The 26,820-nt window shown below is 39.3% G+C and overlaps 2 protein-coding genes across 5 annotated transcripts in view; one reads left to right on the forward strand and one right to left on the reverse strand.

The window, feature by feature from the left end:
• The window catches only part of SUGCT (succinyl-CoA:glutarate-CoA transferase), a 742,548-nt gene that overhangs the window by 651,036 nt on the left and 64,692 nt on the right, over positions 1-26,820 (reverse strand). For all 4 annotated transcript variants that reach the window (XR_006268585.1, XM_043463531.1, XM_043463532.1 and 1 more), the window contains exon 7: positions 22,675-22,766. Coding sequence is in view for 3 of the 4 variants with exons in the window: in XM_043463531.1 (XP_043319466.1) it covers positions 22,675-22,766 (92 nt within the window). In the remaining variant the exon portion in view is untranslated. The remainder of the gene's footprint in view (positions 1-22,674; positions 22,767-26,820) is intronic.
• On the forward strand, positions 11,798-13,174 carry LOC122438552 (protein C1orf43 homolog). The gene is given in 1 exon segment (XM_043463534.1): positions 11,798-13,174. A coding segment is annotated over 1 exon segment (759 nt). The 3' UTR covers positions 12,557-13,174.

A 26,820-nucleotide genomic window follows, 5' to 3' on the forward strand; every position in this document is an offset into this window, starting at 1 on the left:
TGAAACAGCCTTGAAATTTATAACACCCAAGTGTTCAGGTGCCCCCCAACGGGTAGCGGAGCACATATATGACTCCCCAATTGTTTCAGGTTCCAGAAAAAATGATAATGAGACTACTGCTCTAGAACAAGACTCAGATTCAGAACTTTCTCCTGATGAGGAAGACGATTTAAAAGAGCAGGCTTTTGAGCATGACAAAGAAGGATGGGATGCCTTTATAGTAACTCAACAAAAGAATAAAGACCAAGGCTCCCCTTTTTCTGAACTTAGAGAGATGCTAACATCCATATCTCAGAGAATGGAACAACTAGACTTATCGCCCATAAATACAACTAAGCCGTTGCATTCTAAAACGCCATCTGTTATAGCCGGTTTAGATCCTGACCCGCTGCCGCCGCCGGTCCCGCTCCCTCCCCCTCCTCTCGCAGAAGCGCCTTTGATTCCAACAGCGCCAGTATATGTTCCATCTAGCCTAAAAAGGCCAATACTTTCACCACTACAAATGGCTGTGAAAACAGCCCGAGAACAGGGTGAAAATCTTGAGGGATATTCTATGATTTTCCCTGTTTTTCAAGATGCTAATCATCAGAGGTATCATGAGCCTCTGCCTTTTAAACAACTGAAACAAGCTTGCACTCAATACGGGCCTACTGCGCCGTTTACTCTAGCCATAATTGAAAGTCTTTCATCTCAATACTTGCCTCCTAATCTCTTGTGGTGCTCAAAATACGGCGAGGTCTGTAACATCATTGAAGACCGTAACCGCCGTAATGGGCTGCAGGTTACTTTTGACATGCTAATGGAGGAAGGACAATTTAGAGATCTTAATCAACAACTGACCCTTCCTCCCCCAGAATACTAAATGATGAAGGGCGAGCTGCTCTGGCATTGGTTGAAAAGGCCCTCTCTCAGCATTTTGCTACCTACTGTGTTTTTTCTCAACCGTGGGGACTATATGTGTTTCCCTCTAAACATACCCCGACGGCAGTGTTATATCAAAATGCTCCCTTACAGTGGATCCATTTACCTGTATCGCCTTCAAAAGTTCTTACTCCTTTTTTTGATTTCATTAGCCTCCTCGTTGCCAAGGGAAGGCGTCTTTCCAGAGAAATGTTGGGAGCCGATCCTGCTTACATTTATGTGCCCTATACCAAAGAACAGCAGGAATGGCTTTTTCAGTTTAATGACTCGTGGGCTTTGGCCTTTTCCTCCTTTACAGGTCAAATTATTAATCATTTACCTTCTGACAAACTTTTGCATTTTGCCAGCCAGCATTCATTTATTTTTCCAAAGAATGTTTCTAATGTTCCTATTCAAGATGCTCTTACGATCTTTACTGATGGATCCTCCAATGGAACTGCTGCCTTTGTGGTTAATGATACCCCTTTCTCCTGGCAGACGAACTATACATCGGCTCAAGAAGTAGAACTTTCAGCCATTCATAAAGTATGCTCACAATATTCCTCACAGTCTTTTAATTTGTTTACTGATAGCAAATACATTGCTCATGCTTTGCAATATATAGAAACTGTTCCCTTTATTTCTACTGTGAATTCTAACATTCAACATTTGTTACGTTCAATTCAGTCTCTGCTGCAACAGCGCACCTTACCCTGCTTCTTTGGACATTTACGTGCCCACACTGGGCTTCCTGGACCTCTATCTATGGGAAATCAGATGGCTGATTCTCACACTAGAGTTTTTCTTTCACAGGTGGAAGCAGCACAGCAATCACATGCGCTACATCACCAGAATAGTAATACTCTTCGTTTGCAGTTTCAAATCCCTCGAGAGACTGCACGACAAATTGTTAAATCTTGTCCTGTTTGCCCTAAGTTTCTTCCAGTTCCACATCTTGGTGTTAATCCTCGCGGGCTTCTACCGAATCATCTTTGGCAAATGGATGTCACTCATGTCCCTTCCTTTGGTCGTTTAAAGTACGTTCACGTATCTATTGACACCTTTTCAGGATATATTGTGGCATCCTTACAGACTGGTGAAGCCGCAAAACATTCTATCTCACATTGTCTTTATGCTTTTTCCATTTTAGGCACGCCAAAGATTATAAAAACTGATAATGGCCCCGGCTATGTCTCCTCTGCCTTCAAAAATTTTTGTTCCTCTTTTTCTATCACCCTAAAAACAGGCATTCCTTATAATCCACAGGGTCAAGGCATCGTGGAACGTGCTAATCAAACTTTGAAACTACAGCTTCAAAAAATACAGAGAGGGGAGCTCTACCCCCTTCTACCCAGAAATTACCTTAATCACGCTTTATATATTTTAAATTTTTTAATTTTAGATAAAGAAGGACATTCAGCCGCGCAGAGATTTTGGGACCCTCAGATTTCCAGCAAAAGGCCAATGGTCTTGTGGAAAGACCCGCTGGATAATAACTGGCATGGCCCAGATCCCGTGTTAATTTGGGGGAGGGGTCAGGTATGTGTTTTTCCACAGGACGCCGAAGCACCGCGCTGGCTCCCGGAAAGGCTGGTACGCCAGACGGAGGAGATCACTGAATCAGCAATTAGGTTGGCTGACTTTACAGCAGAGGAATCTTCTCCCGACAAATCAGCAGATGCATGAGTGTTAATGCATACTTATATTACGAAAATAGATCTGTTTCTTCTCCTAATGATTTTAATCGATTTGAGGGTGACTACTACCAAGTTTGGGATGAATATTTCTGGATGACCCCTGAAAAAGGACAGCTACTGACCCCTGCTGACATTTGCTGGGAGCAAAAGACTCATGTACCAACATTTGGAGGCCGAGAATTTCCAGGATATCACATGAAATATATGGGACTATTGCCTACCCACAATGTAAGACTGTAATGGATGTAACGTTTATTGTCAACAAGTCTGTTATTTGGCCAGGGACAGATTGGGAAAATAGCCCTGGTATAAGATGGGTAACCCCAAATAACACTCGATGGATTTGTGGATACAACCTTTGGCCCTGGCTCCCTGTTGGATGGGTGGGGAGATGTACCCTAGGGTTTGTGTTTGCCCCTGGGAGAATTCATAAGCAAAAAATTAGTCAACCTGTTAATTTACCTTATGTTAAAGCCCGGTGGTCACGCTCTGTTTTTTCATTGGTATGATTATTTAGCCTCAATTTTTGTGCCCTCTTTAGGAGCCACTGATATTATGCTCAGGGTAGAGGCTTTGAACAATTTTACAAAACAAGCTTTGACAGATACTAGAAGAGCTTTAGAGGCTCTTAATGAAGAACAAAAACAGATGAGAAAAGCAGTTCTACAAAATCGTATGGCTCTGGATATTCTAACAGCCTCTCAAGGGGGAACATGTGCCTTAATAAAAATGGAGTGTTGTGTATATATTCCTGATTATTCCTCAAATGTTTCTGATGCTTTAGAAGATATGAAACAACAAGTAGCCGCTATGGATTTTTCTGACTCCAGCATTTGGAGTCAGATATCTGCCTGGTTTCATAGTGGTTGGTGGAAATCTATAATTTTCATCATTATATGCATATTGTTATTGCTGTGTTTTGGCCCTTGCATTTGTCAATGCTTATCTGAGATGATAAATAAAAGATTGCTGATGTTCTCCCGTTTGCAAACGCGGCCATTTCCTTCGAGGGAGATATAATGGCCATTAGTCAAAAGAAAAGGGGGAGATGCGGGGAGCCGGCCTGACTGCTCAGGCCCCTTCTCGGCCCTGAGAGAGATCAAAAGGTCCCTCTCTGTCCCGCCACCCCTGATTTGTTAAAGTGCAAATTGGCCTTTCTCACCTCCCTCAAGGAAATCGCTGCAGCCACCATTTGCCTATTTCCTGACTCTGATAAGATTATCGGGCTCCTGTGAATGGCTTATGTCTAGGTAGTCTTTACCTGATTGTAAGATGCTGGTGCCATGCTCTGCTGGAGTTAAGATAAAACTCCTAAAACTAGTATCTGCAGTTCTGCACGTATGCAAGTCTTTGATCTAAAATTTGGTGAATCCTGTTAGTATATATATGTATGTTACGCCTCAATAAAGTCGTCGGAATCAGTCACAAGCTGACTCCGTCCCTCTCAACCCCATCTTTCTTAGTCTTTTATTTCTCAGGTGCACTGGTGATTGCGTCCTTGACCTGTTCATCTAGCCGGCAGGCCCGGCAGTTGGGGAATTGGGATATTTTAAGGAATGGCCTAAGAAACCATTTAAAAAAGTTATTTTGCTTCATGTTGTTCTTCAAGAAAAAGTTTCCTAGTTATAGTTTCTGCACTATAGCTTCTGTGCTAATGGATCAGAGAAACAAATCTAAATGAAACATCAATGACTCTAATTTCTGAGATGAAACATCTTTCACATCCACTAAGTTAAGTTCCTTAACTCCAGAATTCAGTCAAGAGTTGTCTATATCTGGAATGATTTAGGTAAGTCATACCTAGAAGCAACAAAACAGGAACTCGTGAGGACTTTCTCTATCCTATAAGTTTACTTATTTCACTTAATTTTCATTTCTCATCAATAAATGATGTCTCAAAGAACTACACTATGGACTTTGAATGCAATTACTTGTGAATGAAAAATCTGTCCACACGAGGACTACAGGTTATGCAATACAATTTTTCCTGAAACCTCCAAGATAAACTGGTTACAAACATTTTATGCAGTTGTGGTGACCACATGCATGGCATTGCCAGAATAAGCCAAATAAATCCAACAGATAATTTGGTTCAAAAAATTATTTTAGCCTTATTGAGTTATGACAAATATTAGATAGAACCAGCGGCCTATTAAGACCAGTCTTTGAACATGATAACAAACCATCAGCATGCAGGAGAACATTTAAGATTCTGCTGTCTATGGCAGTGTATTCATTTAATCTACATGGATTATCAAGTCATTAAGATACACATTTTAAAAGGTAGGAATAGGGTGCTCCCCTAGTGGTCCAGTGTTTAAAACTTCAGCTTCCAGTGCAGGGGGTGCAAGTTTGATCCCTGATCTGGAAGTTAAGATCCCACATGACTTGTGGACAAAAAACCAAAACATAAGACAGAAACATTATTGTAATGAATTATATAAAGATTTTCAAAATGATTCACATAAAAAAAAATCTTTAAAAAAAAAGATGGGAATAAATAGTGAAAGTATCCTTTTTTATTTGCTCTGAATTGCTATCTAATGTATCAAGAGATAGCTGCTCTGTTTCATTCACTCTGGTTCTATCTTTGATAATTAGTTTCAGACACTAATAATATGTTTATACTGAGATCATAAAGTTTAATCCATAACCAATTTTTGCCATAGGCAAAGCCAAGAAAAGAGTAAGTAAAGCTACAAAAGTCCACTGATTTCTCCACAAAGTGGAAGGATTGTTCCTAAATCCTACCTGCTCTTGGTAGCATGTTGAGAGACTGTGACAGATTGCATTTTCCAGAGATGGCTATAATATCTCCCATTCCACATGTCCTTTTAGTATCTTGAAACTCCCCACTCCAGCAACAGAAGGAGTCTAATTCCTTTCTCCTTGAATCTGGGTGGTCTTGTGACATACTTGTAATGAATAAAATTTTGCATAAGGGTTACAGTATGACTTTCACAACTGTGTCATAAAACATGTATATCAGTGACTTTGCCTTTTTTACTGGAACACTTGTGTTAGTAGAGCCTTGAGCCCCATATGAACAGTCTGGCTGCTCTGAGGTCACCTACTGTTAGGAAACCCAAAGTAACCCACATACAGACACCACATGGAAAAGCCCTGAGATTGCATGGAGAGATGACTGGAAGCCCCAAGCTGCCCCAGGGCCACTGCTTGCAAAACCCCAAGAACCACCCAGCTGAGCCCTTCCCAAACTCCTGACCCATGGAAGCTGTGAAAGTTAAAAAAATGATTGCTCATGTTTTAAGTCATTAAGTTTCGAGGTGATTTGTTACACAATAATTGTCAGCAGAACAGAGATCAAGGCTTCCAAACAATCAAGAAGAAAATTGGCATATAATGTAGAAAGAATGCCTGGGAAACAAAAGGACATAAACAGAAGTTTGAGTTTCCATATTTGGGTTAACAGCTCTTGTCCCAGTTTTAGGTGTTCCAAGATCCCTCTGAAACCATATGTAAAAATTCTGTATGTTAATTTTCTAGAAAAGGTTCAATAACCTTCATCAAATTCTCAGAGAAGTCTAGGACTCTTTTAAAACATATTAAAAATTTATTTATAATTTTGGAGAAGAGTTTGCAAGTAGTTTGGATGACTGAAGCAAAGAATGAATGTGAGGGCATGATAAGAAATGAAGCTGGACAGCAACCAAAGACAAATTATGGAGGCCTGATATCACACATGTAACAAGGTTAGGTTTATTTATTTGTTTCCCTAAAAAAATGCCAAGTCAGTTGTTCTGATACAAATTAACATATACACTGGCATCACTGTGTAGATTAGACAGGAGTAATAATCATAAAGTTTAAGATCTGAGGCAGGGAACCAAGCTGGAAATTACTGCAATTCTTCATGAAAAAGATCAGGGACCAAACTAAGTCAACAGCAGTAGGAATAAAATGACAGAACAAATAGTCACAAGAGTTAAAACACAGAACCAATCAGACTTAGTACATGTTTGGACAGAAGTTTAAGCTTCTGGGTTTGGGTTAGTACTTCAATTAAAATAAGATAAAAGGAAAGAGAAGTTTGATGAATCGTTTGCTTATTCAGTTTAAGTAATATATTCAATCAAGAGTTGAATATGCAAACCTAAAACCCAAGGGAAAAAGAACTGAGTGGAAGATACAAATTTGGGACCCAAACATTATATATGGTAGGTGAAACCATGGTAGGTATGAGACATTATCTAAGAAGAACATATCAAACCCTAGTAGAAACATAATGTGAGCAAATAAAAATTACATATGTAATTTTCAAAATTGTATTAGTCACATGAAAGAAATACAAGGAAATCAGTATAATTAACTTTAATAATGTATTTCATTTAACTTAATATATCTGAAATACTATCATTTCCAAATGCAATCCATTTTTTTAATTACTAATGAGAAATTTTACATGGTTTTGTTGATACATCTTTGAAATGTACTTTTTACACTTAACAGCACATCTCAATTCAAACTCACCACATTTCAAATGCTTAACAGTCCCATGTGGCTGATGACTGCAGTATTAGAGAGTATAAAAGAGTGAAAAGAATAGATGAGGCCAAAGTACAGAATTCTGGGTGCAATCATTTCAAAAGCAGGCTGAGGAAGAGGAGGCCATGCAGAAAACTGAGGAGAGAACAGACACTTGGAAGGAAAACCAGGAAAGATTGATATCATGGGCGACAAGGAGGAAAAAGAGCATTAAGGAGGGGTAGATAGCCAACAACTGTCTCCTGCCACTGAAGTGAAATAAGAAAAGTGACGTAAGTCAGAGAAAGACAAATATATGATATTGCTTATGTATGGGATCTAAAAGACTCACAGATTTAGAGAATAAATTTATGGTTACCGGCAGGGAGTGGAGGGAGAATAGATTGGGAGCTTGGGATTGACATGTACACACTACTATATTTAAAATAGATAACTGGGGCTTTCCTTTTGGTCCAGTGGTTGGGACTTTGCCTTCCAATTCAGGGGGTGCATTGTCACCCCGCTTACTTAACTTATATGCAGAGTACATCATGAGAAAGGCCGGGCTGGATGAAGCACAAGCTGAAATCAAGATTGCCAGGAGAAATATCAATAACCTCAGATATGCAGATGACACCACCCTTATGGCAGAGAGTGAAGAAGAACTAAAGAGCCTCTTGATGAAAGTGAAAGAGGAGAGTGAAAAAGCTGGCTCAAAGCTCAACATTCAGAAAACTAAGATCATGGTATCCAGTCCCATCACTTCATGGCAAGTAGATGGGGAAACAGTGAACACAGTGGCAGATTTTATTTTCTAGGGCTCCAAAATCACTGCTGATGGTGACTGCAGCCATGAAATTAATAGACGCTTACTCCTTGGAAGAAAGCTATGATCAACCAGACAGCATATTAAAAAGCAAAGACATTACTTTGCCAACAAAGGTCCATCTAGTCAAAGCTTTGGTTTTTCCAATAGTCATGTATGGATGTGAGAGTTGGACTATAAAGAAAGATGAGTGCCAAAGAATTGATGCTTTTGAATGGTGGTGTTGGAGAAGACTCTTGACAGTCCCTTGGACTGCAAGGAGATCCAACCAGTCCATCCTAAAGGAGGTCAGTCCTGAGTGTTCATTGGAAGGACTAATGTTGAAGCTGAAACTCCAATACTTTGGCCATCTGATGCAAAGAGCTGACTCATTTGAAAAGACCCTGATGCTGGGAAAGATTGAAGGCAGAAGGGGACAACAGAGGATGAGATGGTTGGATAGCATCACCGACTCAATGGACATGAGTTTGAGTAAACTCCGGGAGTTGGTGATGGACAGGGAGGCCTGGCATGCTGTAGTCCATGGCATCACAAGGAGTTGGACACAACTGAGCTACTGAACTGAACTGAACTCAGGGGGTGCAGGTTCAATCCCTGGTCGGGAAGCTGGGATCCCACAAGCCTCATAGCCAAATAAACAAAACATAAAACACAGGCAATGTTGCAGCAAATTCAAAAGAGACTTTTAAAATGGTTCACATCAAAAAAAAAAAAAAAATCTTTAAAAAAATAAATTAAATATAAAAATAAATAAAAATAAATATAAATTAAAAAATAAATTAAATATAATAGACAGGGACTTCCCTGGTGGTCAAGTGGCTAAGACTCCACATTCCCAATGCAGGGAGCCCAGGTTTGATCCCTGGGCAAGGAACTAGATCCCACATGCTGCAACTAAGAGTTTACATGCTGCAACTAAGACCCAGTGCAACCAAATAAATATTTTAAATATTCTTTAAAAATAGATAACCAAGAAAAACTTACTATAAATTCATATATATATACATGTTGTGTCACTTCAGTTGTGTCCAACTCTTTTATGACCCTATGTGCTGTAGCCTGCCAGGCTCCTCTGTCCACGGGATTCGCCAGGCAAGAATACTGGAGGGGGTTGCCATGCCTTCCTCCAGGGGATCTTCCCGACCCAGGGATTGAACCAACATTCTTATGTCTCCTGCACTGGCAAGCAGGTTCTTTACCACTAGTGCCACGTGGGAAGACTCTCCCTATAGATAGATAGATAGATAGATAGATAGATAGATAGATATACACATACACAAAAAAACAAAAGTATCCACTGTAGTTTTGAATTAAGAGGTCACTGGAGAAGGGGAACCCTCTTCCACTGTTGGTGGGAATGCATACTAGGACAGCCACTATGGAGAACAGTATGAAGATTCCTTAAAAAACTGAAAATAGAACTGCCATACGACCTAGCAATCCCACTGCTGGGCATACACACCAAGGAAACCAGACATGAAAAAGACATGTGTACCCCATGTACCCCAAACAACACAGCACTGTTCACAATAGCTAGGACATGGAAGCAACCTAGATGTCTATCGGCAGAAGAATGGATTAGAAAGTTGTGGTACATATACACAATAGAATATTATTCACCTATTAAAAAGAACGCATTTGAATCAGTTCTAATGAGGTGGATGAAACTGGAGCCTATTATACCGAGTGAAGTAAGTCAGAAAGGAAAACACCAATACAGTATATTAACACATATATATGGAATTTCGAAAGATGGGGACAATGACCCTACATGTGAGACAGCAAAAGAGACACAGATATAAATAAAGAACAGACTTTTGGAATCTGTGGGAGAAGGTGAGGGTGGGATGATTTGAGAGAATAGCATTGAAACATGTACATTACTATATGTGAAATAGATGACCAATGCAAGTTCAATGCATGAAGCAGGGCTCTCAAAGCCGGCGCGCTGGGACAACCCAGAGGGATGGGATGTGGAGGGAGGTAGGAGAGGGGTTCAGGATGGGGGACACATGTACACCTATGGCTGATTCATGTCAATGTATGGCAAAAGCCACAACAATATTATAAAGTAATTAGACTCCAATTAAAATAAATCAATTAATTTTTTAAAAAGAGGTTACTGGTAACCTTCCCAAGTGCAATTTCATTGGTGAGGTGCCTATGGATACCAGAATTCAACAGATGGAGGAAAGAAACAAATAGTATCTCTCATTACTTAAATGAGTGATTCCAAAACCAAGTAGATCATCAGAACCACTCAGAAGGCTTTTTAAGAATACAAATATACAAGTAACACCACCCCAGGTTTCTGTTTCATTAGGTCTAAGACATGGGAATATATGTATTAGAGTTCTCTAAGCAATTCTAAAGACTTCAAGTATACAGAAAAATAAGTATCAGTAGACCCAAATCTGAAAATCCTTAATTCAATCAGGCTCTGTAAGTCTCATAGAATTGCATCCCATAGAACTGTCATGAAAAGTTTCTCAACATCTCTTACCCTTCAGGACAAGAATTATGATTTACTAGCATAAATATAAACTTTATTACAAGTTCAAAGTTCTTTTCCAGTGACTATGACTGTAGGCCATAGACTGTAGTATTCATTATTTTTGCACTTGCTTATTCTCAATATATGCGTTTCCCTGGTGGCTCAGATGGTAAAGAATCTGCCTGCAGTGCAGGAGACGTGGATTCAATCACTGAACCATGAAGATCCTCTGGAGAAGGGAAAGGCTACCCATGTTTGTATTCTTGCCTGGAAAATTTCATGGACAGAGTAGTCTGGAGGGCTACAGTCCATGGGTTTGCAAAGAGTTGGACACGACTGAGCGACTAACACTTTTCACTTTCAAATCCTCAATATATAAAAGGAATGTCTAAAGAGGACTAAAAGTACATTTGATTCTACCTAAAGGTATTGTTTTTACACAGACTTAAGTATTAATCCTTGTAATAGTTCAGAACTCTTCATGATTTATGTTCAGATGTCTTCTCTTTAACTATGCAGTTAAAGACAGAAATTAAACATTTTTTTCTCAAAAGTCAATGTGGAAACTATTCTTCAGTTACAACTAAACAGGGTTATGTTTCTAGACTGCCAGTCCAAGGGGTAACATGAGTGAGAAGAAGGTGCTTCAGAACAAAGACTGACTGAGCTAAACTTATTTCCCTTTATTTCCTCAAAGCTGCACGTTGCCATTTAGGGATCTCTTTATGTTCCTCTTTTATAGGCAGTTCAGTTCAGTCCAGTTGCTCAGTCATTTCCAACTCTTTGCGATCCCATGGACTGCAGCATGCCAGGCCTCCCTGTCCATCACCAACTCCAAGAGATTACTCAAACTCATGTCCACTGAGTCAGTGATGCCATCCAACCATCTCATCCTCTGCTGTCCCCTATTCCTCCCTTCCTCAATCTTTCCCAGCATCAGAGTCTTCTCAAATCGGTCAGTTCTTCACATGAGGTGGCCAAAGTACTGGAGTTTCAGCTTCAGCATCAGTCCTTCCAATGAATACTCAGGACTGATTCCTTTAGGATGGACTGGTTGGATCTCCTTGCAGTCCAAGGGACTCTCAAGAGTCTGCTCCAACACCACAGTACAAAAGCATCAATTCTTCAGCACTCAGCTTTCTTTAGAGTCCAACTCTCACCTCTATAAACGACTACTGGAAACACCATAGCTTTGACTAGGTGGACATTTGTTGCCAAAGTAATGTCTCTACTATTTAACATGCTTTCTAGCTTCTCGTTTTCTCCACAGGAATCAGCCAGGGAAATGGCCGGGGAGTTTCAGGAAACCCAGGCGCTGTTGCCTCAGCAGAACCCGGGCTGACAAGGCAGGGCAACAGGTTAAACCGGAGCAGTTCCGCGCGGAGTGGGCAGGCCATGGCGTCCAGCAGTAACTGGCTGTCTGGCATGAATGTCGTGCTGGTGATGGCCTACGGGAGCCTGGTGTTTGTACTGCTATTTATTTTTGTGAAGAGGCAAATCATGCGCTTTGCAATGAAATCGCAAAGGAGACCTCATGTCCCTGTGGGACACAATGCCCCCAAGGACTTAGAAGAGATTGATATCCGACTGTCCAAGGTTCAGGATATCTAGTATGAACCTCAGCTTCTCGCAGATGATGATGCAAGACTGCTACAGCTGGAAACCCAGGGAAATCAAAATTGCTACAACTACCTATACAGGATGAAAGCTCTGGATGCTATCCATGCCTCTGAGATCCCATTTCATGCTGAAGGCCGGCATCCCCATTCCTTAATGGGCAAGAATTTCCGCTCCTACCTGTTAGATCTTCGAAACACTAGCACTCCTTTCAAGGGTGTGCACAAGGCCCTCACTGATACCCTGCTTGATGGCTATGAGACAGCCCGCTATGGGACAGGGGTCTTTGGCCTGAGTGAGTACCTGCGCTATCAGGAGGCCCTGAGTGAGCTGGCCACAGTGGTCAAAGCACGAAGTGGGAGTTCTCAGCGACAGCACCAGTCAGCAGCCAAAGACCTAACCCAGTCTCCTGAAGTCTCCCCAACAACCATCCAGGTGACATACCTCCCCTCCAGTCAGAAAAGTAAACGTGCCAAGCACTTCCTCGAATTGAAGAGCTTTAAGGACAACTATAACACACTGGAGAGTACTCTGTGATGGAGCTGAAGGCCTCTCACTGTTGATGGAGCCAGACAGACTGCAGTGTGCTTGCCGGGTGGCCCTCACTCAGGTCATCTGGTTCAGCCCAGCTCTGGATCAGCTGAAGCTCTGGTTGTGTTCAGAGCTCTTAAGATTTCATGCCTAGAGGATCATTCTCCCACCCTCTCTTATGGCCAGTTTCAGAACATCAGTTAAGACTTTATTTTCCCTTGGTATGACTTTTCTCTAGAGTTGAATTAGATGTTTTTCTCAATATTTCTGTCAAAGCTTCCTTAAAAATCCTCACTTGGTTTTTTGATCATGGTTCAGTCCTTTTCCAGACTATAAATTACCCCAAGGGTGACGGGGCTTGGTTTCTTGTCTTCTGTACACAGTTGAATGGGAGCCATTTGGCTTGAGACATCTAAGAGTTGATTGGTGGAAATGGCATACAGAATGGTAGGGAAATGGGTGGAGGCCATGAGTGGTACCTAGAACAACTTACCCTGGTGTTCCACTTAAACCAGAATGTTAATGGGAACATTAATACAACTTCTCTAACATGCAAGGATCTGCCTTCCACTTTCATTGTATACTGTCATGAATAAGTTGAAAAAGGAATGTTTTAACATCTGATATAATCCCATCACTCCTTATTTGTGGGACTGTGTGAAAGAATAGACCAATATCCTGATCTGACTTTATAAGCCATTTAATGAATAATTTAAAAAATAAACCATATGATTCATAAAAAATAACATGCTTTCTAGGTTGGTCGTAATTTTTATTCCACGGAGCAAGCATCTTTTAATTGCATGACTGCAATCACCATCTGCAGTGATTTTGGAGCCCCCAAAAATAAAGTCTCTCACTGTTTCTATTGTTTCCCCATCTATTTGTCATGAAGTAATGGGGCCAGATGCCACACTCTTAGTTTTTTGAATGTTGAGTTTTAAGCCAACTTTTTCACTCTCCTCTTTCACTTTCATCAAGAGGCTCTTTAGTTCTTCTTTGCTTTCTGCCATAAGGGTGGTATCATCTGCATATCTGAGGTTATTGATATTTCTTGTGGCAATCTTGATTCCAGCTGGTGCTTCATCCAGCCCAGCGTTTCTCATGATGTACTCTGCATATAAATTAAATAACCAGGGTGACAATATACAGCCTTGACGTACTCCTTTTTCGATTTGGAACCAGTCTGTTGTTCCATGTCCAGTTCCAACTGTTGCTTCCTGACCTGCATACAAATTTCTCAGGAGGCAGGTCAGGTGGTCTGGTATTCCCATCTCTTTCAGAATTATCCACAGTTTGTTGTGATCCACACAGTCAAAGGCTTTGGCATAGTCAATAAAGCAGAAGTAGATGTTTTTCTGGAACTCTCTTGCTTTTTCGATGATCCAATAGATGTTGGCAATTTGACCTCTGGTTCCTCTGCCTTTTCTAAATCCAGCTTGTACATCTGGAAGTTCACGGTTCACATACTATTGAAGCCTGCCTTGGAGAATTTTGGGCATTACTTTACTAGCGTGTGAGATGAGTGCAACTGTGCAGTAGTTTGAGCATTCTTTGGTGTTTCCTTTCTTGGGATTAGAATGAAAACTGACCTTTTCCAGTCCTATGGCCACTGCTGAGCTTTCCAAATTCGCTGGCATATTGAATGCAGCACTTTCACAAAAAGATTTTCAAATCTTTTAGGATTCGAAATAGCTCAACTGGAATTCCATCACCTCCACTAGCTTTGTTCATAGTGAAGCTTCCTAAGGCCCACTTGACTTCGCATTCCATGATGCCTGGCTCTAAGTGAGTGATCAGATCATCGTGATTATCTGGGTCATGAAGATCTTTTTGGTATAGTTCTTCTGTGTATTCTTGCCACCTCTTCTTAATATCTTCTGCTTCTGTTAGGTCCATACCATTTCTGTCTTTATTGTGTCCATCTTTGCATGAAATGTTCCCTTGGTATCTCTAATTTTCTTGAAGAGATCTCTAGTCTTTCCTATTTTATTGCTTTCCTCTATTTCTTTGCATTGATCACTGAGGAAGGCTTTCTCATCTCTCTTTGCTATTCTTCGGAGCTCTGCATTCAGATGGGTATATCTTTCCTTTTCTCCTTTGCCTTTCACTTCTCTTCGTTTCACAGCTATTTGTAAGGCCTACTCAGACAACCATTTTTCCTTTTTGCATTTCTTTTTCTTGGGGATGGTCTTGATCCCTGCCTCCTGTACAATGTCACGAACCTCCATCCATAGTTTTTCAGGCTCTCTGTCTATCAGATCTAATCCCTTGGATCTATTTCTCACTTCCACTGTATAATCATAAGAGATTTGATTTAAGTCATACCTGAATGGTCTAGTGGTTTTCCCTACTTTCTTTAAGTCTGAATTTGGCAATAAGGAGTTCATGATCTGAGTCACAGTCAGCTCATAGTCACTTTACCCTAATTTTACTTAGATAAAATTGCTTGAGTGCAGAGTATACACTGTGATTTGTCATGCAGTCCAATCTCCCAGGAAAGATACTAACTCAGAATTTAAGCTCCCAATAACTTCCCGTCAAAACTGTCTATAATACAAATAGTCATTCAAGACACTCTGCATCTTTCTTTTTACTATGTAAAAATTACAGTATTAATCAAACACTATATCCTTGACTACCCAATCTTTCCTACAAAAGAACTTTAGAAAAAGAAGGAAAAAATTCTACTGTATTAGTTTCCAAAATAAACAGTACATAAAGACCCCAAAAGCTGAAAAATTCTTAACGGAGCATTTGGTCCAACTTCCTGCCTTTAGGCAGGTAAATTACTAAATCATCCAGGAAGATGCTTATCCCTCTCACCTTTAAGATCTCCAGAGAAAACAGAGCAGTTACTGAGTATCTAATACATGCCAGGCATGCACCAGACAGGGAAAAGGAGTTAGCATTATTTCCCAGGTGTTTGCCTACACATTATCCCACTTAATCTGAGTACATTTTCCAGGATGTGTGTTAGTACTCTCATTTTTACAAATGAAAAAAACAAGGCTCAGAAATGTTAAATGGAACTAGGATTTCAAGCCAGGAGAACATCTTTCCATTCCACCATGCTAACAGAAATTGCATAACCAGTTTCCTCACACATGACAATGTTCAATACCCTAATGGTCATAAAGCTCTTCTTCAGCTAACTAAAATGTCTTCTCTAATACGAGCTCATTTTCTCTTATTCCTTGTTCTGTAAATAATAATATTATCCCACATCCCCCAAAATATCAATAGATGAAAACAGTCCTCAAATCATTTCTTTGCCTTATCTATAGCAAACAAATCCAGTTCTACAGACATTCTCCCTGAAGAATTATTTTATACTCCTGGGATAATTTGGGCCATTCTTTTTAGGATTTTCTCTGATTGTAACACTTTTTCAAAGCATGATGACTCAAAATGAACACAATGCTCTCAAAAGTAACCATTTACTGAGATTTTAGAAAAAGATTTTTTTTCTTTCATAAGATTCAGAAAGCAAAAACATTAGGAAGAAACTTGTTTAAATGCTTTTTAATCATGTCAAGCTGAGGGGTTTTCAAGTATTTTCACCACATTTTTCCAGTCACAACCCAAAAGTTCTCTATTCATATTTTTTTTAGTATGAGGCCTGTATGAAGTGTTCTACTTGATAGAAAAGACTCCTTTTTCATTTAAGTATGTCCCTTCAGTTCAGTTCAGTCGCTCACCCGTGTCCGACTCTTTGCGACCCCATGAACCGCAGCACGCCAGGCCTCCCTGTCCATCAGCAACTCCCGGAGTTTACTCAAACTCATGTTCACTGAGTCGGTGATGACATCCAGCCATCTCATCCTCTGTCGTCCCCTTCTCCTCCTGCCCCCAATCCCTCCCAGCATCAGGGTCTTTTCAAATGAGTCAGCTCTTTGCATCAGGTGGCCAAAGTATTGGAATTTCAGCTTCAACATCAGTCCTTCCAATGAACACCCAGGACTGACCTCCTTTAGGATGGACTGGTTGGATCTCCTTGCAGTCCAAGGAACTCTCAAGAGTCTTCTCCAACGCCACAGTCCAAAGGCATCAATTGTTCTGTGCTCAGTTTTCTTTATAGTCCAACTCTCACATCCATACATGACCACTGGAAAAACCATAGACTTGACTAGATGGACCTTTGTTGACAAAGTTAATGTCTCTGCTTTTTAATATGCTGTCTAGGTTGGTCGTAACTTTCCTTCCAAGGAGTAAGCATCTTTTAATTTCATGGCTGCAATCACCACCTGCAGTGATTTTGGAGCCCCCAAAAAACAAAGTCAGCCACTGTTTCCACTGTTTCCCCATCTATTTGCCATGAAGTGATGGGACCGGATGCCATGATCTTAGTTTTCTGAATGTTGAGCTTTAAGCGAGCTTTTTCACTCTCCTCTTTCACTTTCATCAAGAGGCTCTTTAGTTCTTCTTTGCTTTCTGCCATAAGGGTGGTGTCATTTGCATATCTGAGGTTATTGATATTTCTCCCAGCAATCTTCATTCCAGCTTGTGCTTCTTCCAGCCTGGTGTTTCTTATGATGTACTCTGCATATAAGATAAATAAGCAGAGTGACAATATCCCTTAAAGGACCACAAAAGGGATCCAGAATGCCATGGTTGTTGATACATGTATCAACCTCTTACTATCAAACTGAAGTTGAATCTTTAAAGATTCCAAATTCATATATAACAAATAATCAATAAGCACCAACTCTGTAGTGATCTGCATTATACCATAGGGATACAAAGAAATATCTCTAAGCACCAACCAAAGGAAACCAAACCAAAAGGATAAATCAATAAGCAGCAACTGCATAGTGGATCTGTGTTATGCCCCAGGGATACAAAAGTAAGTATCCCAAAGACACTCGCCCTGAATTAAGGCACTTACATTCTAAAGTCAGACAGACAGACAGATATACAATTAGCAACAGAATGAAAATTACATACGACCATCAAGAAAGATGCTAACAGTAAGTATCTTCCAGCTGAGAAAATTTAAAAGAAGCAAATATTATCCATGGACAATATTTCAAAACAAAGATCCCAATCTATACTCCCTTTCTATGTTGGTATTCATGTATACATAAATGTCCTTTTTGTCCTACAACATTTAAATAAACTGTTTATATTTACTTCTCTCTTTCTAGTTTTTTAAAAATAAAGATTTTTTTTTTCACATTTCTCTGGAATGTTTCCAATTTGTTGACATTTCTAAGGCATCTTTGGTGCTTATAAACCAACTCAGTATTATAGTTCCAAGCATACCAGTGCTATATATAGATGAGCTATAATAAACTTCTTGCTCTGCCATGTGAAACAAGGGACCCAGTTCAACATGATACTGACAATATTGAGAGAATGGACAGAAAGAAACAAGTTGATTAAATAAAATGTTAAACAAAAATAATTTACTCATATTTTGATTGCGTTTACTGGACAGTTTAAAAAGATAGGAATAATAACAGCCTCTATAACAGGACTATTGACCATTAAGAATCCTCACTCCCAACCAAACATAAGTGCTGAGCTTCCTTACCCTGATAAAGGGAAGACACCTACCTCCTCACTCCTTAGTCCCTGTAATCCCAACAAGAAATTTTCTAGATGAGAAAACCTTCCCAGATTGTCATGATCAAAAGAAAACATCAGAGGAAAATGAGATTGCAAAAAAGAAAAAATGCACAAACCTACAGATTGTAAACAGATAATTCAGCCTCCTATTTTTTAACTGTTTCATGGAGTCAAGCAAAAATAAACTGCTTCTTACCTAATCCTCCCTCTATTGTTCTTTTCAATTTGTAGATGAATTCAAACTGAAGGATATCTCTATTGCTATTCTCTTTTCAGACTTTAAAGTAACAGTTGATTTTTATCATATGAAAGCTCATCAATCACTAAACATAAATGTGTTAAATTTCTGAAGAACTTTCTAGAAAAAAGAGAAGATAAATTTTTCTAGGTCATTTGAAATACAAAAAAAGAGACAGAGAATAAAACTGACATCTTAAATGATATGAGATTACATGACCCCTTACAGAATAAAGACATTTTTAGCAAACAGATAATTCAGAATAAGATATAATACTTCTAAAATGTATGCTTTCTCTGAAAGAAAAAAAAAAAAACTCAAACTAAACAGGGGAGGCTTCTCCTCTCGCAAGAAATACAGGTTATTTCTTAAAAAACTGGTATTGTTAGTATGGGGGCAGGAAAACATGTGTGAAATCTCTTACTAGGACACTGCTTTAGAAAAAAAAGTTTTAGAGAAATTTGAGGATTTTTGCATTCTTAAATAAATTTCACAGAGAAATTTCTTTCTCTGGGTTTCCTTCCATTTAGGAGCCAAATGTGAGAAAAGCAAAGCAGAATTACACTGCGATAAGTTCTATGGAATAATAGCTGAACATTCAAATAAGCTTCAATAATAAATATCAGCAGTATTAATATCAGTCACTGGAATTGAGTTTCTTTTCCATTTTGGAAAACTGGTACATTTTGGAAAATTGGCAGTATTACTAAAGTTAAATATACACCTAACCTGTAACCCATCTGTTCCACTATGAGGCATATATACCCAAGGGAAATGAGTGTGTATTCAAAATAGACAAAAACTGGAAACAGCTCAAATATTCATTTTCAGAACAATGGATACATTGTGGTATAATCATACAACAGACTACTAGACCATCACTGATACACACAACAATCTAGTGAACCTCAAAAAATCTGTGTTGGACAAAATAAGCCAGACACTAAAAAGCATAAACTACAGAATTCTATCTGCACAAGTCCAAGCTAGGTAAACCTAGTCTACAGCAGCAGAAGTCAAAACAGTGGTTACCTCTAGGAGGAGGTGGTACTGTTTGGGAAGAGGTATGAGGGAACTCTCTGGAGTGATGGAAATATGCTGTATCTTGAACTGGGTGGTATTTATCCTGGTGTATATATTTGTAAAACATCACTGAACCATACCTTTAAGATTTTACATTTTGTTATATATAAGGTATACTTCACTTTTTATGAGCTTTAAAAACCATTAAAGATGGGCAACTACTTGGCTACAAAAAGAATGAAATGCCATTTGCAGCAATATGGATAGACCCAGAGATTATTGTATTAAGTAAGACAGAGGAAGACAAATATCATATGATATCACTGATATATGGAATCTAAAAAAAGAAAAATTATACAAATGAACTTATTTACAAAACAGAAATAGACTCAAAGTCATAGAAAACAAACTTATGGTTATGAAAGAAGGTAACTGGGGGAAGGTAAATTAGGAGACTGGAATAAACATACACACACTAATATATATATATATATATATATATATATATATAAAATAGGTAAACAAGTTACTATCATTATAGTACAGGGAACTATATCCAATATCTTGTAATAACCTACAGTGGAAAAGAACCGAAAAAATAATATATATATATACAATAATATATATATATATATATATATATATATATATATACACATATATACACAGCTTAGACAGCAAAGAATTCGCCTGCAAGGCAGGAGACCCAGGTCCGATCCCTGGGGTGGGAACATCCCCTGGAGAAGGAACTGGCAGCCTGTAGTCTTGCCTGAAGAATTTCATGGCAGAGAAACCTGGCGGGCTACAGTCCATGGGGTCAAAAAGAGTCGGACACAACTGAGTGACTAACACTTTCTTTCATTTGTCACTTTACTATACAGCTGAAATTAACACAACATTGGAAATTAACTATACTTCAATTTTTAAAATGGTAAAATTTTAAATGATTGAACAGTGCTTTTACACCTAGAGAGTATTATGCTAAACAAAATAAGTCAGAAAAAGACAAATACTGTATGACTTCACTCAATTGTGGAAACTAAAAAACAAAACAAATGAACAAACACAGTTAAATAGAAACAGAGTTATAGATATAGGGAACAAACAAGTGATTGCCAGAGAGAAGGAGGCTGGGTAGAAGAGAGAAATAGATGAGGGAGATTAAGAGGTACAAACTTCAAGTTACAAAATAAATGAGTCATAGGTATGAAATGTACCGTGTGGGGAACAAAGTTAATAATTATATAATACTGCTGTTTTGTAACAGATAACAACTAGATTTAACAAGGGGATCATTTTGAAATGTATACAAATACTGAATCATTACGGTGCACCCCAGAAACTAACATAGCGTTGTAAATCAATCATACTTCAAAAACAAAGTCATAGAAAAAGAGATCGGATTGTAGACACCAGAGGCAGCGGCTGTGACGAGTGGGAGCTGGATGAAGGCAGTCTAATGGTAGAAACTTTCAGTTATAAGGTACATATGTAGTAGGGATATAGCACACAACATGATAGAGATAATTAACACTGTTGTACCATATATATGAATGTTGTTAAGACAGTAAATCCTAAGAGTACTCATACCACAGAAAAAAAAATTTTCTATTTCTTTAATGCTGTATCTGTATGAGACAATAGCTCACTAAATCTATTGTGGTCATCATTTCATCACGTATTTAAGTCAAATCATTATGCCATACACCTTAAACACTGCTGTATGTTAATTATATCTCCAAAACCTGAGAGAAAATTTGAGAAAGTATACTACCAACTGTGTTTTTTAAAAGATGGGAGAAGACTATTGTGTTTGTTTTTGAATGGAACACCTCTGACAGCATGCAAAAGAAAAGTGATAACGTTGATTCTCTCTGAGGAGAAGCAGGTGAATTGAGGACAGAGGGAAGGAGATTTACATTGTAGACTCAGATAGAGTGACAAAGACAAGTCACTATGCTACATGATGTTCACTTGAAAGTGAAAGTATTAGTGACACAGTCATGCCTGACTGCTTGCGACCCCATGGACTGCAGCCTGCCAGGCTCCTCTGTCCATGGAATTCTCTAGGCAACAATACTGGAGTGGGTAGACATTCCTTCTCCAGGGGATCCTCCAAGCTTAATTTTATGTAATTTTCTATCATTTTTTAACTTTTCCATGAGTATATATCTAATCTAGTCAACCAAACTGTTACTTACAGAGTAACATTAAATTATTTCTGGTATCTAAAACAACACTACGCACAGATGGTCAATACATCTTTTTCATTGATTGATGTAATTCTTGATGTTTAAATGTATCATAATGTATAGGTGAATTATTACTTAGAAAATGTATTGTGTGAAAGTTACTCAGTCATGTTCGACTCTTTGTGACCCCATGGACTGCCAGGGGTTCTCTGTCCATGGAATTCTCCAGGCCAGAATACTGGAGTGGGTAGCCGTTCCCTTCTCCAGGGCATCTTTCCAACCCAGGGGTCGAACCCAGGTCTCCTGCAGGCGGATTCTTTACCGTCTAAGCCACCAGGGAACATGCACTACCTATGTCTTTGGTATTTTCATTCAGTGTGTTCACACTTTTTTTTTTTTTTACTTTATTTAATGGCATGTTTAGTTTCTCCCAGGAGTCCATTTTCTTTGATCAAACTATCCACATTTTGGTCATCTATATACTTTAGGGGAACTTCCCAACCCATCATCATGGAGAAGAGTGTTATAAAGTCAAATAATTCTTTCACATCAGAATCAATGCATATAACAGACACAACTACACCCAAAGCGTTAAGTAACAAATTTGAAAATAAACAACCATTTACAATATTCCAGAGGGAAAAAGAAACCCTCTGCTATGTATATAGGTCAAATGAAAGTTGCTGTTTTCCAGTCACTCAGTCATGTCCAACTCTTTGCGACCCCAGGGAGTGTAGCACACCAGGCTCCTCTATCCCCTTGGACATCCGCAGACTAATCTAGTCAGCCATTCTACTTCACACAGCATATTCCAAGGTCACACAAAAGTGCCTTTACTAAGCTTGAGTAATACAATGCATATGGAAAATGTGTTCACCACTTGATCTATTGCTTCTTGCTAATAAGACTGTTATTTTCCAAGGGGCCATATTGACATTTAGCACCAAGTACATTCAACACTTCCATTTTTAAAGGCATTCACTTTCCATGGTTTCTTTCTAAAACTGACTCATGTTTAAGCCTATGGAGTCAGTAAAGATGAAAAATTCTTTGGAATAAATAGGGGAAAAATTATGACTATTCTAAAGAAAGATACTTACCTCGGGTCCTGTGATATGCATTAGACCAGAAACAGCGGAGGCAATAGCATCATAACCAGCTCGCTGAGACAGTGGACCTGTCTGACCATACCCTAAGACAACAAGAATAAATATATTCAGCACCACCCAGGGAGAGCAATACTATAATGTGTTCTGTGCTAAGTCACTTCAGTCGTGTCTGACTCTGTGTGATCCTATGGACTGTAGCCCTCCAGGGTCCTCTGTCCATGGGATTTTCCAAGCAAGAATACTGGAGTGGGTTGCAATGACCTCCTCCAGGGGATCTTGCCAACCCAGGGATCAAACACGCATCTCTTATGTCTCCAGCATTGGGAAGCAAGTTGTTAACCACTAGCGCCACCTGGAAGTCCAGTAGTATTATAGGGTGTTAAAAGCATTTGTATACAGAAATTCTGCAGCATTTTGTTGTATTAAACCTACACTATCCTTTGAAGGAGGCAGTAAAAATTTAATTACGGTGTTACACCACAGACGGTTGCAAACTTGTAACTTGTGGGCCAGATTCTCCTTGTATGAATGTTTTGTCTGGCCTGAAGAGTGTTTTGAAAAGTTTTTACTTAGTTTCCAACATTTAAAGATCAGGAAATAGCACATAAAATACAAATTTCTGGCTTTACCTGAAAAAAAAAACAGAAAATATGCTCAAACCTAGGCTCAGATCCTCACATGGCAATAACCAATAAGCCACATTCTTCCCTTTGCACAGGGCATAAATTCTCCAATTTGCCCCAATTTCCACCCCTCCTTAATCCTTTATGGTTTAGTCTGATTCAGTCATTAACCAATAGGTATTTGCTACTCTTTTTCTATACCAAACAATATGCAAAATAAAACAAAAGGGTATCTCCTTAGGTTTTATTTACAAGTTTTCTCAAGTATTCAAAGAAAATATAAATGAAAATTTTAAGTTTAAGTAAGTAAGTATTAGTTGCTTAGTAGTGTCCAACTCTTTGCAATCCTATAGACTGTAGCCCACCAGGCTCCTCTGTCCATGGAATTCTCCAGGCCAGACGACTGGAGTAGTAGCCACTCCCTTCTCCAGGGGATCTTCCCGACACAGGGATCGAATCCAGGTCTCTCACACTGCAGGCAGACTCTTTACTGTCTGAGCCACTGCTTGTAATGTGGGAGACCTGGGTTCAATCCCTGGCTTAGGAAGATCCCCTGGAGGTGGGTTGCCATACCCAAAATTTGAACAATAAGAGAATTAATATATCTCCTGACAGTGCTCTTTAGGATTACAAACAGAAGAGAAAGCTATCACCTTTTCTCTGCCATCAGCAAAAATTAGAAGAACAGAAAACATATTTTACCCTGCTCTCCTCAGTCCTGGGCTCACTGTTGGATAATATAAGGAGCTACATGAATCTGTCTCCAAATTCCATATATTTTGCTTGCTCCTCCAGCAACGTGGAACACCCTCCCTCTATTTCATTCTATATATCTACATACCTCACATCCTCCAACTCTAAACGGAAATGTGTCCTTACCAGAGAGGTCTTCTCTGGAGAACTTTTATGAGAGATCACTCTCACTTCTCATTCTTAATCCCCCTTTCATGATTGTATTTGACCTTATACCTTTTATCACCACAAGATACATAATAAAGTTTAGTTATTTATTTTCTGCATCCTCCCTACTCAAAGGTATGCTCAAGAGATTTTTTTTTCTTTTTTTCTTTTTTTTTTTCCTATTTAATTCACTGCAGTATTGCCAACATCTAGAATAGAATTCAGTAACGGTTACCAAATGAATAAATGAATGAGTACTGGTTATAAAAAAGCTATCTTTTAAGAAAGAAACAAATTAATTACTACAGAAACTAAGGAGGCTTTTTCCTCTGTTTGGTTTTGGACCAAAATGATGACACAGGAGGCCATTTTCTTCCTCCCGTGCACACAGTGAATGTACAGTTACACACAGAACACTTTTCTCTGAGAGGAATTTGGGAATTGAGAAACTAGAGAAATCTACTAGAATGACTCCTACACATGGGGTAACACAGAAAATATCCATAAAAGGCTGAGACACTCTCACCATTAACCTCGCTCCAGGCACAGCACCATACAATTAGGCGGAAACTCCAGACTCCTAGTGTCTCCCTAAGGAACAAATACAGGCAGCACATCAAGTGTCCCAGCTTTTAAGGCTCCTCCTGAGGAACGGTTCCCTAAAACTCCTATCTCTGACAGCCAGAATTCATGATCCTACAGGACTATGGCAAACAAAGAAGCTAATTACAGGCTCGTGAACATTAACCACAGCTATGCCCCACAGGTCCCAAGACTGGAGAGGTAGCAAAAATGGCCATTTCCCAGTCCTCCCCTAGAAAGGCTTTTTTTTTTTTTTCCTTGGTTTTTATTTATTTACTTATTTATTTTTGAAATTCCAAGGGATTTTATTTATTTATTTATTTTTAGTGGTTTTTGCCATACATTGACATGAATCAGCCATGGATTTACATGTATTCCCCATCCCAATCCCCGCTCCCGCCTCCCTCTCCATCCCATCCCTCTGGGTCTTCCCAGTGCACCAGCCCTGAGCACTTGTCTCATGCATCCAACCTGGGCTGGTGATCTGTTTCACCCTTGATAGTATACTTGTTTCAATGTTGTTCTCTCAGAACATCCCACTCTCGCCTTCTCGCACAGAGTCTAAAAGTCTGTTCTGTACATCTGTGTCTCTTTTTCTGTTTTGCATATAGGGTTATCGTTACCATCCTTTTAAATCCCATATATATGCGTTAGTATACTGTATTGGTGTTTATCTTTCTGGCCTGCTTCACACTGTATAATGGGCTCCAGTTTCATCCATCTCATTAGAACTGATTCAAATGAATTCTTTTTAATGGCTGAGTAATATTCCATAGTGTATATGTACCACAGCTTCCTTATCCATTCATCTGCTGATGGGCATCTGGGTTGCTTCCATGTCCTGGCTATTATAAACAGTGATGCGATGAACATTGGGGTGCACATGTCTCTTTCAGATCTGGTTTCCTTGGTGTGTATGCCCAGGAGTGGGATTGCTGGGTCCTATGGCAGTTCTATTTCCAGTTTTTTAAGGAATCTCCACACTGTTCTCAATTGCAGGAAAAAAAACTATTAAAAAGTCAAACATATGGAGGCTAAATAACACGCTTCTGAATAACCAACAAATCATAGAAAGGCTTTAACTGCATACTTTACAAGCTGCTGCCTAAGGATCCTAACACTAACTAAAGTCTAACTGACCCTACCTAATTGACATCTAACTGGAAACTGAAGGAATCAGCGGGCACTCACCCACCTTCTCCATGCAGCTCACTCCCACAATAAAATCAGGTCACCATCATCTCTCTAGAAGGAGTTTCTAGAGAGATGGGGCACACGTCTTGTGCCCCAACTTTTGCAGATACTGCCTGGGAGATGGGCCCCCAGATCACCTGGTTCCGACTACCAACAGCGCCTGCAGTTAATAAATCAAACTGGACTATAGCAAAGAAATAAGCAGCTTTCTAATGGGCTCAGGAATACCCTTCCCCCCAACCACAGCTATCTACCCAGATTCAGTACAAAGGGAAAAGACAGATACACCAGTCTCCCAGTTTCTCCCCAGAAACTGCTTGACAGCATACGTTCCCAGTTGTTGCCTGAGGGTCTGGCTTCTAATCAGCCTGTATCTAGGCCTCACAACAGTCATTCCCTTTGGAATGCTGACGGGTCTTCTCATATCCTTAACTACTAAAAGGCACGAAATAAAAAGACAGTGGCTTGAACAATCACAAAGGTTTGCAAAAGCAACCACGAATTCAGGCTGGGTTAATACACAGGATTCATCTCCTACACAAGACTAATCTGCCAAGACTGAAAGAGGCGCTGTTTTAACTAATGCATGAAAACCAATACAAGCATTCAAGGAAAATGAAGAAATATGGGAAAATGTTCCAAACAAGAGAACAAGTAAAGTCTCCAGAAACCAATCTTAATGAAACATACAAAAGTCATTTATCTGGCAAAGAGTTCAAAATAATGCTCAGAAGGATGCTCACAGAGGTCAGGAAAGCAATGCATGAGCAAAGAAAGATTTTTCTACAGAGATTGACAATGTTAAAAAGTACCAAAAGAGAGTAGAGAATAAAGGATA

The sequence above is a fragment of the Cervus canadensis genome, chromosome 3, assembly GCF_019320065.1.
Source record: "Cervus canadensis isolate Bull #8, Minnesota chromosome 3, ASM1932006v1, whole genome shotgun sequence".
Taxonomy (NCBI): Eukaryota; Metazoa; Chordata; class Mammalia; order Artiodactyla; family Cervidae; genus Cervus; species Cervus canadensis.